The following is a 16283-nucleotide window of genomic DNA, read 5'->3' as shown; positions in this document are numbered from 1 at the left end:
CCCTGATCCTGCTGATCATAGAATCACAAAATTGTTAGGGTTGGAAGGGACTTCAAGGAACATCCAGTTCCAGCCCTCCTGCCATGGGCAGGGACACCTCACATACAGCAGGTTGCTCACAGCCACATCCAGCCTGGCTGCAAACACCTCCAGGGATGAGGCTTCCACCACCTCCCTGAGCAACCTGTGCCAGGCTCTCACCACCCTCACACCATCGCTGATCCAGGCCAAGATGCTCTTGGCCTTCTTAGCAACTATTACAAGAGGGATATGGACATGCTGGAAGGTGTCCAGAGAAGGGCCACGTGGATGAGCAAAGGGCTGGAGCTGCTCTCCTGTAAGGACAGACTGAAGCAGTTGGGGCTGTTCAGTTTGGAGAAGAGAAGGCTCCAAGGTGACCTAATTGTGGCCTTCCAGTACCTGAAGGGGGCTACAAGAAGGCTGGGGAGGGACTTCTCAGGCTCTCAGGTAGTGATAGGACTGGGGGGAATGGAATGAAGCTGGAGGTGGGGAGATTCAGGCTGGGTGTGAGGAGGAAGTTCTTCCCCATGAGAGTGGTGAAGCCCTGGAATGGGTTGTTCAGGAAGGTGGTTGAGGCCCCATCCCTGGAGGTGTTTAAGCCCAGGCTGGATGAGGCTCTGGCCAGCCTGATGTAGTGTGGGGTGTCCCTGCCTATGATAGGGGGGTTGGAAGTAGATGATCCTTGTGGTCCCTTCCAACCCTGACCGATACTATGATTCTATGAGTCTTGGCCATCTGGACACATCCTGGCTCATCTTCAGCCAGCTGTTGATCAACACCCTCAGGTCTTTCTCTTCTGGACAGTTTCCAGCCACTCTGCCCCAAGCCTGGAGTTTTCATGGGGTTGTAGGAGCCAGCACTTGGCCTCATTGAATAGTTTGTGTTCACACAGCAATACACAGAGCTGAAAGACAGTTGGACAGTATGGAATAGTGCAATGCAAGCAATAATTCTTTAGTTTCTTCAAGATTAACAGGCAGTGTTTAAGAGAACAGATTTCCACTTCCTTAACCATAAGTGCAATTATGAGCCTGAGCTCTTCAAAGGAGATGTTCCCAGTTGGTTTTTTTTCAGTGAGTTTAACCAATGTGAATGGTGCCACATCCAGCTGGCAGCCAGCCACCAGTGGCGTCCCCCAGGGATCAGTGCTGGGCCCCATCCTCTTTAACATCTTCATTGATGATCTGGATGAGGGCATTGAGTCAGTCATCAGCAAATTTGCAGATGACACCAAGTTAGGAGTAGATGTTGGTCAGTTAGAGAGTAGAAAGGCTCTGCAGAGGGACCTCAACTGACTGGGCAGATGGGCAGAGTCTAATGGCATGGCATTTAACAAGTCCAAGTGCCAGGGGCTGCTCTTTGGCCACAGCAACCCCATGCAGAGCTACAGGCTGGGGTCAGAGTGGCTGGAGAGCTGCCAGAGAGGGACCTGGGGGTGCTGATTGACAGCTGCCTGAACATGAGCCAGCAGTGTGCCCAGGTGGCCAAGAAGGCCAATGGCATCCTGGCCTGCATCAGGAGCAGTGTGGCCAGCAGGAGCAGGGAAGTCATTGTGCCCCTGTACTCTGCATTGGTTAGGCCACACCTTGAGTCCTGTGTCCAGTTCTGGGCTCCTCAGTTTAAGAAGGACATCGAGACACTTGAAGGTGTCCAGAGAAGGGCAACGAGGCTGGGGAGAGGCCTTGAGCACAGCCCTGTGAGGAGAGGCTGAGGGAGCTGGGGTTGCTTAGCCTGGAAAAGAGGAGGCTCAGGGGATACCTTCTTGCTCTTTACAGCTACCCGAAGGGAGGCTGTAGCCAGGAGAGGGTTGGTCTCTTCTCCCAGGCACCCAGCACCCGAACAGGAGGACACAGTCTCAAGCTGTGCTGGGGGAAGTTTGGGCTCGAGGTGAGGAGAGAGTTCTTCCCAGAGAGAGTTGTTAGCCATTGGAATGTGCTGCCCAGGGAGGTGGTGGAGTCCCCATCCCTGGAGGTGTTCAAGAGGGGATTGGATGTGGCACTTGGTGCCATGGTCTAGTCATGAGGTCTGTGGTGACAGGTTGGACCCGATGAACCTCGAGCTCTCTTCCAACCTTGGTGATACTGTGATACAGTAAAAATCTCTCTCAGTCTGTTCCTTGCTAAATGCATTAAGTGATCATTTTTTTTTTAATTAAAAGGCAAAAAAAAAAAAAGAAAGAAAACCAAGGCTGTAAGATATTGATTATTTGGGAGAGACAGAGCAGGCAGAAAAGAACACCTGTCCAAAACAATTTTAACTTACTCCAAGGATGGAAAAAAAGAAAACCCACAAGAAAGAATGCCATTAGAAAAAAAAAAGGGGGGGGAGGGGAGGTTGGGGGGAAGAGAGAAAAAAGAAGAGAGGAAAGCAGTTTTAGCAGGTGGGACTGAAACGTGCTGACATGTTGTAGTACAGTCCTGAAGGGCTGAAGGATAGAAGGCAGTGTGGCGTGATGTGGAAGAGAACCAGGGAGCGCTGCCTCAGCCTGCCCCCAAAATGCTAGATGAGGTGTGAAGTACAGCTCTGAAGTATTGTGACACAAAGAAGTGAGGTGGAGGCAGAGCTGCTGGGAGAGGAGCAGAGAAATCAAACACTATCTTTCACTTGGCACCTCCCAGCAGGAGTTTACTCCCTGCCAGCCCCCAGACCCAACGCACTCCGCAGGGGAAAACCCAAGGACCTGCTGCTATCTCTGCACAGCCCCAGAATTCACAACGCTTTCCACCAGCCTGGGAGACTCTGTTTCTCTCAAACTACTGTCTGACATCAATTATTCCAAGATACTTTTCTTGACATTTTCTACACAAATGTTTCTAGAACAGGCTCCATAGTTCCCTCTCATCAAGCCCCAAGTACTTTTCATAGATTCATAGAATGGTTTGGATTGGAAGGGACCTTGAAGATCATCCAGTTCCAACCCCTCTGCAATGGGCAGGACACCTCCCACTAGACTAGATTGCTCAAGGCCTAATCCAACCTGGTCTTGAACAGGTCTAGGGAGGGGGCATCCACAACCTCCCTGAGCAACCTGATCCAGTGTTTCACCAACCTCACTGGAAAGAGTTTCTTTGTAATCTCCAGTCTAGGCCAAGTGCAGGGTCTTGCATCTAGGTCGAGGCAACCCCAGGCACAAATCCAGGCTGGGCAGTGGCTGGCTGGAAAGCAGCCCTAAGGAGAGAGCCTTGGGGGTGCTGGTGGAGGAGAAGCTCACCAGGAGCTCTCAGTGTGCACTTGCAGCCCAGAAAGCCAACCAGATCCTGGGCTGCAGCAAGGGAATTGTGGCCAGCAGGGCAAGGGAGGTGATTCTCCCCCTCTGCTCAGCTCTGGTGAGACCCCACCTGGAATACTGCCTCCAGTTCTGGAGCCCCTATTACAAGAGGGATCTGGAGGTGCTGGAAGGTGTCCAGAGAAGGGCCACAAGGATGAGCAGAGGGCTGGAGCACCTCTCCTATGAGGACAGACTGAAGGAGTTGGGGCTGTTCAGTTTGGAGGAGAGAAGGCTCCGAGGTGACCTCATTGTGGCCTTCCAGTATCTGAAGGGGGCCTACAAGAAGGCTGGGGAGGAACTTGTCAGGATCTCAGGCAGTGATAGGACTAGGGGGAATGGAATGAAGCTGGAGATGGGGAGATTCAGGCTGGATTTGAGGAGGAAGTTCTTCCCCATGAGAGTGGTGAAGCCCTGGAATGGGTTGTCCAGGGAGGTGGTTGGGGCCCCATTCCTGGAGGTGTTTAAGCCCAGACTGGATGAGGCTCTGGCCAGCATGATCTAGTGTGGGGCAGGGGGGTTGGAACTAGATGATCCTTGTGGTCCCTTCCAACCCTGACTGACACCATGATAAATCTTCCCTCCTCAGGCTTTAAGCATGCCCTCATCCTCACACTGCCTGTAGTTTCCAGGATATTTTCAAACACAAACACCTTTTGCTGAACCCATTCTGAACATAAAAACATAAAAATAAATCATCAGCTTCCTAAGAATAGTTATCCAGTTTCACAGGATTGTCTTTAAATGATGTTATTTCTACCTGCATTGGAAGTCAGAGCTAGCATTTAGAATTTAAGGGGTTATGGAAGGTGTCTGGAAATAAATGCCCTTGGTTGATTAATACCCAGCTTTCACTTCTATAAGCAATGGAAAAACACATTTATACCAATTCTTTGTTGCTGCTTTTTTTCATTAAGCACAAACACAGGCTGGGCAGAGAATGGATAGAGAGCCCTGAGAATGACCTGAGGGTGCTGGTGGGTGAAAAGCTGGGCAGGAGCTGGCACCACGCACTGCCAGCCCACAGCCAGCTGCGTCCTGGGCTGATCCCCAGCAGCGTAGGCAGCAAGGGCAGGGAGGGGATTCGGCCCCTGAGCTGCTCTCTGCTGAGACCTCCCCTGCAGTGCTAGGGGCCAGCTCTGGGGCAGCCAAGGCAAGAAAGACCTGGCACTGTTAGAGGCAGGTCCAGAGGAAGCCACACAGAAGACCATCAGAAGGCTGGAGCACCCCTCCTATGAAGACAGGCTAAGAGAGTTGGGATTGTCTAGCCTAGAGAGGAGAAGGCTTCAGAGAGACCTTAAAGAAACCTTCCAGTGTTTGAAGGAGGCTACAGGAGAACTGAAGAGAATAAAAGACATGGAGTGACAAGGGGTAATGGCTTAAAACTAGAAGCAGTTCAATTTAGATTAGGCATTAGGAAGAAATTCCTCCCTTTGAGCATGGCACTGGCACAGCTTGCCCAGAGAATCTGTGGAGGCTTCAGCTCTGGGAGTGTTGTTCAGAGTCAGGCTGGATGGGACCCTGAGCAACCTGGTTTAGTAGGAGGGGCAGGGCGGGTAAAATTAGATGATCTTTAAGGTGCCTTCCAATCCAAACCATTCTGTGATTCTATGACCCTGAAAGAGGAACAAGAATCTCCACTCCAGCAAACTTCTGTGAGTTTCTAGCTGTTTGAGTTAAGGTGGGGGGGGAGGGGAGAAATGTTTACTCCTCTGAAATTGAGATAGGAAATCATAAGTAAAAGATTATTTTAGACCACAAACCCTGACTTTTTGATCTCTGTGTGTTCACAGCATAGCCCTGGCTCCCTCCCCAGCAGTTAATTCAACTTAAAGAGATGAATTCAGCTCAAAGAGTTAATTCAACTTAATTCAATGGGGCTAAACTGGCCTCAGCTCCTGCCAGATTGTTAAAGTGAAGAGGTCAAGGGAAAAGGAAAAAAAGGGAATAAGAAAGGGGGGGGGGGAGGAGGGGGAACCCAAAAACCAGAATATGAACAGTTAAAAGGTTGTATCAATACTTCCACAAATGCTGCAGCATCTCAATTACATTTTCACAGGCCCAGGCTCCTCACATCCTGTCCTAAATCACGGGGAAGAATCTTAACACAATCAACACTTCACCTTCCCACGGCATATTTGAGGCCTGTAAATGGTGAAAGCCCAGATTTATCAGGGAAGTGAGGAGTGGGAAAGACGAGCTGCCCTTAAAGATGGGGAGATTTACAGCAATCTGGGAAGCGGAAGGACGGTTATCATGCAAGAAAGGTCCTTGAGGGATAAGAGGGAGCAGCGAGGGAAACATGAGTCATGAGCTGCCAGGGAAGAGGACGCGTATGGGGAGCAACGGACAGAGCAAAGTAGCAATAAAGGAAGTTCCAAGTCAAACGTGCTCCTTCCCAAAGGTCAAGAGAGATCCCAAGCTTACAGTACTCATGGAAAACAAAATTCCCAGCCAATTCAGACACTGCACTGACACTGGGGAAAGGGACACTCCTGGACTGAAAGGATCCATTGATAAACAAGGTCACAGCCCACAGCTCCGCTCCTTTGCTTTGTTACCAGCTCTGCTTCTTTCTTTGCCTTAGTAAGAGCAGTTGCCTTGAAGGTCAGTGTACACAGGTCAGCATCTCAACATGTGTCCAGTTCTGGGCCCCTCAATTTAAGAAGGATATTGAGACACTTGAAGGTGTCCGGAGAAGGGCAATGAGGCTGGGGAAGGGTCTGGAGCACAGCCCTGTGAGGAGAGGCTGAGGGAGCTGGGGCTGCTTAGCCTGGAGAAGAGGAGGCTCAGGGGAGACCTTATTGCTCTCTACAACTACCTCAAGAGAGGCTGTAGCCAGGAGGGGGTTGGTCTCTTCTCCCAGGCAACCAGCACCAGAACAAGAGGACACAGTCTCAAGCTGTGATCTCCAGGGGTCCCTTCCAACCCCACCATGCTGGGATACTTTAGACAGATGAGACAAGGTCATACAATAACACAACCATGGAACCAGACCTGTAAGGCTGGAGCCCCAGTGACTATTCTTACACTCCAATTACACAGTTCCTCCTATGTCATTTGCAGTGACCCAGGTTTGGTATTATCAAGATAAACATTATTATAGGAGGCTTAAAACCTCATCAGCTCCATTCTGAATAAACACATTGTGCCTAGCAACTCTACTTTAACTGGCAGACACATATTCCTCTCGTGGTGTCAGTTTTAGGGGCTCTGAGCTCAGCTGGCAGCTGACAGCACAGCACTCCCAGCCATCCGGTCACACTCCCCAGCAGCATTTCAGAAGTCAGGCTGACACTAGCTTGTGGTACAGATGAAGAGATGGACTGACCTGGTTGATGGAGTTGGCAGCACAGGATGCCAGTCCAGTTCCAAGGGAGGCCAGCAGGAAACAGGTGAGGTCGAAGGGGACCGGGGCCATGGCAAAGCCAGCGGACGCGGTGCTGACAACCAGGGCTGCAACACAAGAGAGATGTTGTTCAAGGCATCAACCAAATCCAGCCTCCTTTGCACACACCACAAGAGTTAAGGGGTGTAAACCCTGTAGGAACTCTTGCAGAGATTAATTTGTTACTTGTATGGATCAAAGTAGCTCCAGGAACCGCATACAATTAATACCAATACTCCACATGAAGTCAAAGATGGAGAAGGAGAACTGTCAGGGATGAAATCAGAAACCCAGCAGCAGCACATTAGCAGAGCAGGTGAGAATAAAACTTAGGCCCTCTGTGTGCTCTATTTTATGGATTTGTTCCAGGATGAAACTGCCTCATGCAACATGTACAGGAGATGTGATTGCTCCAGTAACTCACATGCCATTGCAGAGTCTGATGTGGAAGAAACCCAGTGAAATACTATGAGATATGAATTATAGCAAATGATAGCAGGAATTGAAGCAGTGAAGAGTCAAAAAGAGACCCAGGGCATGTAGGCTACAGCTGGTGGAGGCAGTGACTCCACTGTACAAGTGTCTGCTCACACTGCTCCCATCTGACATGGCCACTTCAGGCAGAAGGTACAACCACATCAGCACATGAGCAGAGCAGCTCTTACAGGCCTCAGAATTTGAGTGGAATCATACAAACCCATTTCAGTCTTGTCATCCAAAATTCCCACTTTACTTGGGCACTGCAAATCACATCCTTAAAATGAAGTTACCCAAATCTCAACCCTAATCTTGTAGTTACCCAAATAATAGGGTCTCATAACTTCACTTCTGGCAAGAAACAGTAGGAGCAGATTCTTATACTAGAGAGGTCAGCATAGTCACTGACTATATTGCTCATGACCTTACAGTCTGAAATTCATAGCTATTAAAAAAAATATTTAAATTATAATCTGCATGTAATTATGTGTTTCAGACCTCAGCTAGCCCTAATCAAAGCATCAAGATCACAGGTTGGAAGGGACCTTAGAGATCATCTACTCCAACCTCCCCACTGTGGGCAGGGACGCCTCTTGACATGACTCAGCTGCTCAAAGCCTCATCTAGCCTGGCCTTGAACACCCCAGGGGAGGAGGCATCCACAACCTCCCTGGGCAGCCTATTCCAGAGTCTCACCATCCTCATACTGAAGAAATTCTTCCTAAGATCCAGTCTAACCCTGCTCTCCCTCAGCTTCAAACCGTTCCCCCTTGTCCTATCTCTAGACACCCTTATGAAAAGTCCCTCTGCAGCTTTCCTGTAGGATCCCTTCAGGAACTGGAAAGCAGCTAAAAGGTTCCTTCAGAGTCTTCTCTTCTCCAGGCTGAACAATCCCAGCTCCCTCAACCTATCCTCATAGCAGAAGTGCTGTGGCCCTTGGCTCATCTTTGTGCCCCTCTCACCTTCCCGATTGCTACAAAACCTCCTGTTTGTCTGAAGCGAAATGACAACTAAATAACCTTTGCTGACTGAAAATACCTGGATTATCTACTAAGAAGTGTTAGTGGAGATGAAAACCTAAATGTCAGGGCAGAGACCTGCCAGCACAGACACATGCAAAGTGCTAAGTTTAAGAACTGTGCCTGCATAAGAGCCTTAGGATTTAATCCCAAAGAGACAGTGAAGAAAACTTGCTGCTCATCAAAACTTTTCTCTGAAGCATTCAAAGCTGTTGGCAGCTGAATATTATTATCATATTCATAATATTATTATAAACAGTAATTATTTAGTCTTACATTCAGAGGGTGTTGTGCAAGTGGCTGTTACACAAAACCCACAGAATGTTAGGGCTTGGAAGGAACCTCAAACGCTCAACGAGTCCAAGCCCCTTGCTAGAGAGCAGGATCACCTAGAGTGGGTTTCTGCCCTATACCAAGGTAAGTCCCTGGCTGTGATTCCACCAGGCTCCCACTGAAGCCTTCTAAACTAGAAAGAAGCCACAATAGAGCCTTTTCCCTTTGAGAAGCTGTGACATGATCCCAGACTCTGCAACCCCACTGGTCAGACATGCAGCTATTGACCACTTCTAAAAGACTGGGGAGGGGTCTGGAGCACAGCCCTGTGAGGAGAGGCTGAGGGAGCTGGGGTGGCTTAGCCTGGAGAAGGGGAGGCTCAGGGGAGACCTTCTTGCTCTCTACAACTACCTGAAGGGAGGTTGTAACCAGGAGAGGGTTGGTCTCTTCTCCCAGGCACTCAGCACCAGAACAGGAAGACACGGTCTCAAGCTGTGCTGGGGGAAGTTTAGGCTGGAGGTGAGGAGAGAGTTCTTCCCAGAGAGAGTCATTAGTCATTGGAATGTGCTGCCCAGGGAGGTGGTGGAGTCCCCATCCCTGGAGGTGTTCAAGAGGGGACTGGATGTGGCACTTGATGCCATGGTTTAGTAGGCATGAGGTGTTGAGTGCCAGGTTGGACTTGATGATCTTTGAGGTCTCTTCCAACCTTGCTGATTCTGTGATTCTGTGACTTGGCCCCATTTATTCCATAAACACAACAGCACCTTGGTTCCAAAACTCTTGGACCCCTCTTAGTAATTCACACCCCCAAAAAGTCTTTAGGATGTGCTTTGTTTTAGAGCTGAGGGAGTTAAAAACGCCTGGAGAAGACGATGGCAAAACAGTGGTGTTTGCATTTCTGAGAGTGGTTACCTTCATTACTTTTTTTTTGCATAATAAATCACACCTCTTCCAGACAAGAATTTAATTAAAACTTATCTTAGAGAGCGCTTTACACCAATTTATTAGGGGGCAAACACCAACTGGAGGAGAAGCAAGGTGGAGCAGATTGGCAAACAGTCAGTGTAACATTACCGCCGCACTGACCTCAAAGATATTCTAACACTGTACAGCCCCAGCACTAATTAAAGTCCCCATTGATTTCTCCAGATTAATTTCAGCCAGCCATCTCGGTGTGACTTAGCAAAGATCTCATTAAAAGGGCTGCAGGCTGTGGTCCATCCTCTCCCCCAGCCCACTGGAGCAGGTGTTCTTAGTGGCCGGGCAGCGCCGCGAGCGCAAGGCAGCCCCCGCTCCTCTCGGCCCCCGGCGCAACTCAAGTGCCACACGGTCAGAGGCAATAAGAAAACGTTCCCTTTGGACTGGGAAGTTTATTTTCTTTTACTCTGGAAGCAATAACTTAATCTTCTGCTTTCATGGAGGGAAAAGTATATTTAATTGAGATCACATCAAGGGAATGAGGTCATTGACTCTGTTTGTTTTTTAATCCCTGTTAGTTTAGTGCTTCGGGGGCCAAATTAACTTCACCTCATTGCATAATAGATGGAATTGATCCCTTCAAGATTTGTGGCTGAGAGTTGGCATTATATATGCTCTTCAAAAAGAAGCCAGGACTTAAACTTATGATCTCAGCCTAAACCTCATTTTCACTCTTTTAAACATCTTTAGCTTTAGCAGAAATGAACAGGGGACATTTCTCTCCCATTTCAATGTAATTGAAAAAGAAAAGTGCTAAGAGATTAGTGGCAAGGGCAGAGAATGATGCTTCCAGCATGAAAAAAACACCAACATTCCAGAACTCTACAGTGTATTCTTCACATTCCTCTTCAGCTTCACTGCAATGTGATCTGCCTTTAGAAAGCCCTGGATTGTATTTCTAGTATGCAAATCACTCTGCCATATTTGATTTGCCCCCCTATTAAAAAGTGGCCAAGCCAAAATCAAAGCCTAGAAAGCCAAAGCAAACCAGTTCAAGCTTTACATTCCCTTTCTACTCCTGTACTGCTGACACATCAGTACACAGGGAAGGACAAAAGCATTTCTACTTGAATTTGAGAAACTCTTTCCCTGTTTTATTAGAGATCCTTAAAGACCACAAGCCTGCCAAAAGCTGAAGGATTTTTCCTTCCACTTTTCACACTCTGGTTTCTGGAATGCCAAATGGAAAGCCAATCATCACTACTGGTGCTACACAACTGACCACTGTCTCCTTTCCACACTGAGATGTGGTTGGGGATGGGAATAGCTAAGGTTTGCTGCAGATCACAACCTGCACTCTACAGAAGGCCAGACTCCTGAAGCAAACTTAAATTTGGGACAATAATTTCATAGACTTACAGAATGGTTTGGGTTGGAAGGGACTTTAAAGATCACCTAGTTCCAGCCCCTGCCATGGACAGGGACACCTCCCACCAGCCCAGCTTGCTCAAGACCCCATCCCACCTGGCCTTGAATGCCTCCAGGGAGGGGCATCCACAGCCTCCCTGGGCAACTTGTTCCAGTGTCTCACCACCCTCACTGTAAAGAATTTCCTCCTAATCTTCAGTCCAATTCTGCCCTCCTCAAGCTTCAATCCCCTTGTCTTGTCACAACAAGCCCTCATATTAAGTCCCTTCCCAGTTCTCCTGTAGCCCCTTTCAGGTACTGGAAGGCTGCTCTCAGGTCTTCCCAGAGCCTTCTCCAGGCTGAACAGTCCCAGTTCTCTCAGCCTGTCCCCACAGGCGAGGCAATCAAGCCATCTGGTCATCTTTGTGCCCTCATCAGGACCCACTCCAACAGTTCAATGTCCCTGTTATGCTGGGGGCACCAGAACTGGATGCAGTTCTCCAGGTGGGGGCTCACCAGAGCAGACTGGTGGCAGAGAATCACCTCCCTCCTCCTGCTGGTCACACTGCTTTGGATGCATCCCAGGCCACGGTTGCTCTGCAGTTGTGTTCGCAGGATTTACCACAAGCCTTTGCATCGCACCCTCTAAAATCCAAGTGCACTCTTAGGAGCAGAGCAGATAATCTCTTCTTGACCATTGAACAATTTGTAAATGCTTTGCAAAAACCAAACTGCAGTAATAGTTTATTTTTACTTCATTAGCTTTCCTTGTAGCATGGCAAACACATTCCCAGAATGCTGCTGCTACGAAGCTTTGCTTCTCTGATAGGATAATAGCTCCTCTTTAACACTCACAAAAGAGAACTGCTTTAAAAGGAGTATGAAACATATTTAGCATCAAGCATAAATGCAGGCTAGCAATAACCTAAACAATACATACTAATAAACCACTGACAAACTTTCTGGCTATATTAAAGCTGCCATTTAAAAAACAAATGCCCCAATAAATGTCATTATGCCAGAAAGAAGTGAAACCAGACTGGAACTCCAGTAAACCAAATGGATTTTTTTTCACTAGAGTGGTTGTTCCCAGGTTTTTTGCCCACAAGCACAATACAGGCACTTTATTTGTTGCTCCATGAGGCTTGGTACCACTCAAAGAACCATTACACAACACCGGGCAGCCAACGTCTTTGTTTTACACATACACAACACACACAGATGCAGCAGGATGCTCCCAATCACATCCTAAGTCAGCAGCAAATCCCTCAGGCTTCTGATTCCCAGCTCAACACTTCTTCAGCACAGAGATAAATTCATATGTGAGCAATACATCCAACAAATTCCAGCTGGTTTTGGCAAACAAGACAGGTTCCTTCAGAACAGGAGAGGCACAGACCTGTTGGAACGGATCTAGAAGCAGCCACAACCATGAGGCAAGGGATGGAGCACCACCCTGTGAGGAGCCCACAGGGGTTCCAGCCCTCACATCATTGTTGTGGCCTCCTCTGGACCCTCTCCAACAAGAAAATGTCCTCCTCATGCTGAGGGTTCCAGAGCTGGCCTTCTTAGATACATGTTTGAAACATACAGGCTCTACTATGACTTTCTGAAGGAGATGTGTGTTAGGGCAGCCTGAAGTCAGGACTCAATGCTACCAGGCACTGCAGAGACAGAGATACACTAAAGCCACAGCCCCTTCCATGACAGGCTTGCAAGTCAGAGCAAAAATTGTTCAACTGTTTAGAAGTGAGCTGTTAAGTTTACATCTGAGCAAGACTGATGGATTCACTTCTCAGACAAGTGCTACATAAGCTGCTGGCTGTCCTCACCACAGACCAAAATGCAAGACAACCCTGATTACAGGAACAATGGTGAGAAAACTTTTGCAGATCACAGAGAAATGCCTAATGAGAACACTCAGCATTTTTAATCTCATGCCTTTGTCACACTTCCCCCAAGTTAAACGTTCCAGTTTAACTCCCCTGTGGTTTTGCACACAGCTCAACTTCATTTTCATCTGTGGTTACTTAGTGAAACATTACTTGGATGTAAGCTTGAGGTAAAATGGAAGAAGCTGAGACAACCTGAACTTCTCAATATTTGCTTTATAATCAGAATTTCCTCCTATTAGAAATAACTTAGAATCATAGAATTGTCAGGGCTGGAAGTAACCTTAAAGATCATAGAATCAATAAGGTTGGAAGAGATCTCAGAGATCATCAAGTCCAACCTGTCACCCAACACCTCATGACTACTACACCATGGCACCAAGTGCCACATCCAATCCCCTCTTGAACACTTCCAAGCCCCCTGCAACCCCCAGTTTCAAATGGCACCAGGAGAAGTTTAGGCTCAAGGTGAGGAGAAAGTTCTTCCCAGAGAGAATTGTTGGCCATTGGAATGTGCTGCCCAGGGAGGTGGTGGAGTCCCCATCCCTGGAGGTGTTCAAGAGGGGACTGGACGTGGCACTTGGTGCCATGGTTTAGTCACAAGGTCTGTGGTGCCAGGTTGGACTTGATGATCTTGGAGGTCTCTTCCAACCTTGGTGATTCTGTGAAAGGATGAAACTGAACCCCAAAAAGGTAAGACTCTGCAACAAGTAATCAGAAGTTCCCTAATTGTTTTTCATGGCAAAAGAATATAAACAGCAATCTTTTCCTGTTGGGAAGGCAGAGCTTGTAATGGCAAGAGTCACCAGAGCTGAAGTTTACACGAAGCAGGAGGGTATGGTAATAGCTAAACTCATTTCCTTCCAAAGGTGAATTACAGTTCAGAACACAAACAAACACTCTCTTCACTTCAGCAGCGGGAAGAGAAAAGGGCATAAGGAAGTCCCATTTTAGCATAATGCAGAGTTTGTTTTTTTATTATTTCATACTCTAAAAAGTATAAATAAAGAGCCTGCCAAAAAGCCCCACACAGGATATGAGCTCTAGCAGAACGTCATGGGTGAAGGGACTGGAGTTGTGTGTCGTTTGGAACTGAAAAACTCACCTCGGAGGATTTGTTTCTGCTCTTGATGATAACGGAAAATCAAAGAGCTACTACCACCACACTCTTCACAGAGCATGTCTCTAAATGATTACACCAGTTGGGGAAAAAAAAGCTCATTCTCTTTCCTTGCTCCACACACTACACCCAGGATTTTCCCTACTCATCCCCTACGCTGTCCTACAACCAGGACAGAACAACGCAACTCCTCTCCCACAAACCCGCCCTCACACAGCTTATTCTTTTACACTTTCTACTTCCATTCAAATCTCCCCACCAAACAGAACCACTGAATTGGTAGAGTTGGAAAGGACCTCAAGGATCAGCCAGTTCCAACCCCCCTGCCATGGGCAGGGACACCTCACACTACAGCAGGTTGCTCACAGCCACATCCAGCCTGGCTGCAAACACCTCCAGGCAGGAGACTTCCACCACCTCCCTGGGCAACCTGGGCCAGTCTCTCACCACTCTCATGGGGAACAACTTCTTCCTAACATCTAATCTGAGTCTACCCATTTCTAGTTTTGCTCCATCCCCCCCAGTCCAATCACTCCCTGACACCCTCAAAAGTCCCTCCCCAGCTTTCTTGTAGCCCCCTTTAGACACTGGAAGGCAACAGTTCATGTTCTCTCTCTTTCTGGTCACTTTTGTTGGCATTTTAATAACATTTCTGGATCTGTTGAGATTTTTTTTTAATGTAATTCTACCTCAGTAACTAGCACAGCTTTTGACTTCACATAAAAGAGCCACTTGAAGAAAATCACCTCATTAAGGACATGCCAGGAGAGCTAATTGCTCATATACCACTTGCGAGGTATCAGTGGTGGGTCCAGCAGAAGCAAAATATTACCAATACTGAGCAGCACAGGGGGGACAAAAAGCCAAGAGCTGAACTATGCAGGAAGACAGAGGCAAGAGATAAGGTTGTGCCTGCCACAAAATGGCAAGGACAATTATCTGATAAATGCTGGATGTGCTGGGGAGAACTGTCATTTTAAGGCACTTGAAATACATGCTCTTATGCTTGCTGGCGTTTCTTAGGGGTGAGCTCAGTGTTAGTCACACATCTGACTCTTGCTGGTGCTCCTCTAAATGAAAGTTTCAAGAACTCCAGTAAGATAGAAGAGTACCTTTTTACTGGAAAAGAAGTACTTTGTGTGGTATTTTTTTGTGTGGCATCAGAGCTGCTGTTTCTACAGCTTTTTGGAGGTTCTCTTTTAGAATCATAGAATCAACCAGGTTGGAAAAGACCTCAGAGATCATCAAGTCCAACCTATTAGCTAACACCTCCTGACAGCTAAACCATGGCTCCACATCCAAGCCTTTAGGGAACACCTCCAGGGACAGTAATTCCACCACCTCCCTGGGCAGCACATCCCAGTGGCCAATTACTCTTTCTAGGAAGAACTTTCTCCTCACCTCCAGCCTAAACTTCCTCTGGGGAGAGTTTATTTACACCTAAATTTGAATTGAAGTGACACAGCAAAGCATCCAATGATAGGCTTTGCTTCCCTCAAGTCTACAAACCCAACTCTGTACCAGCACAAAAGAAATGTCTTGAGGTTTTGGTTTTTTTTAATTGTAAGGAAGGACATTAGGACATTCAGAGAACATTAAGTCTTGCCAGGTCCTAAACAGGACAAGGGAGGCAATTCTGCCCCTCTACTCTGCTCTCCTGAGACCTCACCTGCAGTACTGCATCCAGTTCTGGGGAACCCAGCACAAGAAGGACATGGAGATGCTGGAGCAGGTTCAGAGGAGGCCATGAAGGTGATCAGAGGGGTGGAGAACCTCCCCTGTGGGGATGGGCTGAGAGAATTTGGGCTGTTCAGTCTGGAGAAGAGAAAGCTCCAGGCAGACCTGAGAGCAGCCTTCCACTCCCTGAAGGGGGCTACAGGAGAGCTGGGAAGGGACTTAATACAAGGGCTTGTAGTGACAAGACAAGGGGAATGGATTGAAGCTTGAGGAGGGCAGAATTAGACTGAAGATTAGGAAGAAATTCTTTACAGTGAGGGTGGTGAGAAAATGGAACAGTTTGTCTGGGGGGGGGCTGGGGATGCCCCTCCCTGGAGGTGTTCAAGGCCAGGTTGGATGAGGCCTGGAGCAACCTGATCTAGTGGAAGGTTGGACTTGATGATCTTTGAAGTCTTTTCCAACCTTCATACCCCCATGGCAGGGGGTGGAACTAGATGATCTTTAAAGTCCCTTCCAACCCAACCATTCCATAAATCTGTAAGTCTGTCTCATCACCACTGAGATCTAGAAGGCTTTTTGTTAGAGAAAGCTTTAACTGACCATTGTACATCACGTGTGGCCAGTACAGTTTTTCCAAGGAGAACCAAACAATACCTACTGCAAGACAAAAAGTGTTAGGAGAAAGACTGAAATCAGGATTTTTATCACATTGTGGCAAAGGACAACAGTTTTATTATCAGGAATTTATTTCACCCCCCTGGAAAGAGCACCACAGCAGGGACTTAAAAAATGATCTCTCTGTTCTTGGCCCTGGTACAGACAAGAC

General features: G+C 47.7%; 1 protein-coding gene across 1 annotated transcript in view; it reads right to left on the bottom strand.

Annotated features, from left to right (window-relative positions):
* LOC104302044 (protoheme IX farnesyltransferase, mitochondrial) overlaps positions 1-16283 on the bottom strand; it is a 156448-nt gene that overhangs the window by 133660 nt on the left and 6505 nt on the right. The window contains exon 4 of the mRNA XM_054170523.1: positions 6618-6742. Coding sequence (XP_054026498.1) covers positions 6618-6742 — 125 coding nt within the window. The remainder of the gene's footprint in view (positions 1-6617; positions 6743-16283) is intronic.

The sequence above is a fragment of the Dryobates pubescens genome, chromosome 20, assembly GCF_014839835.1.
Source record: "Dryobates pubescens isolate bDryPub1 chromosome 20, bDryPub1.pri, whole genome shotgun sequence".
Lineage (NCBI taxonomy): Eukaryota > Metazoa > Chordata > Aves > Piciformes > Picidae > Dryobates > Dryobates pubescens.
The sequence above is the reverse complement of the archived record's forward strand: the minus strand, read 5'-3'. Positions and strand labels throughout refer to the sequence as shown.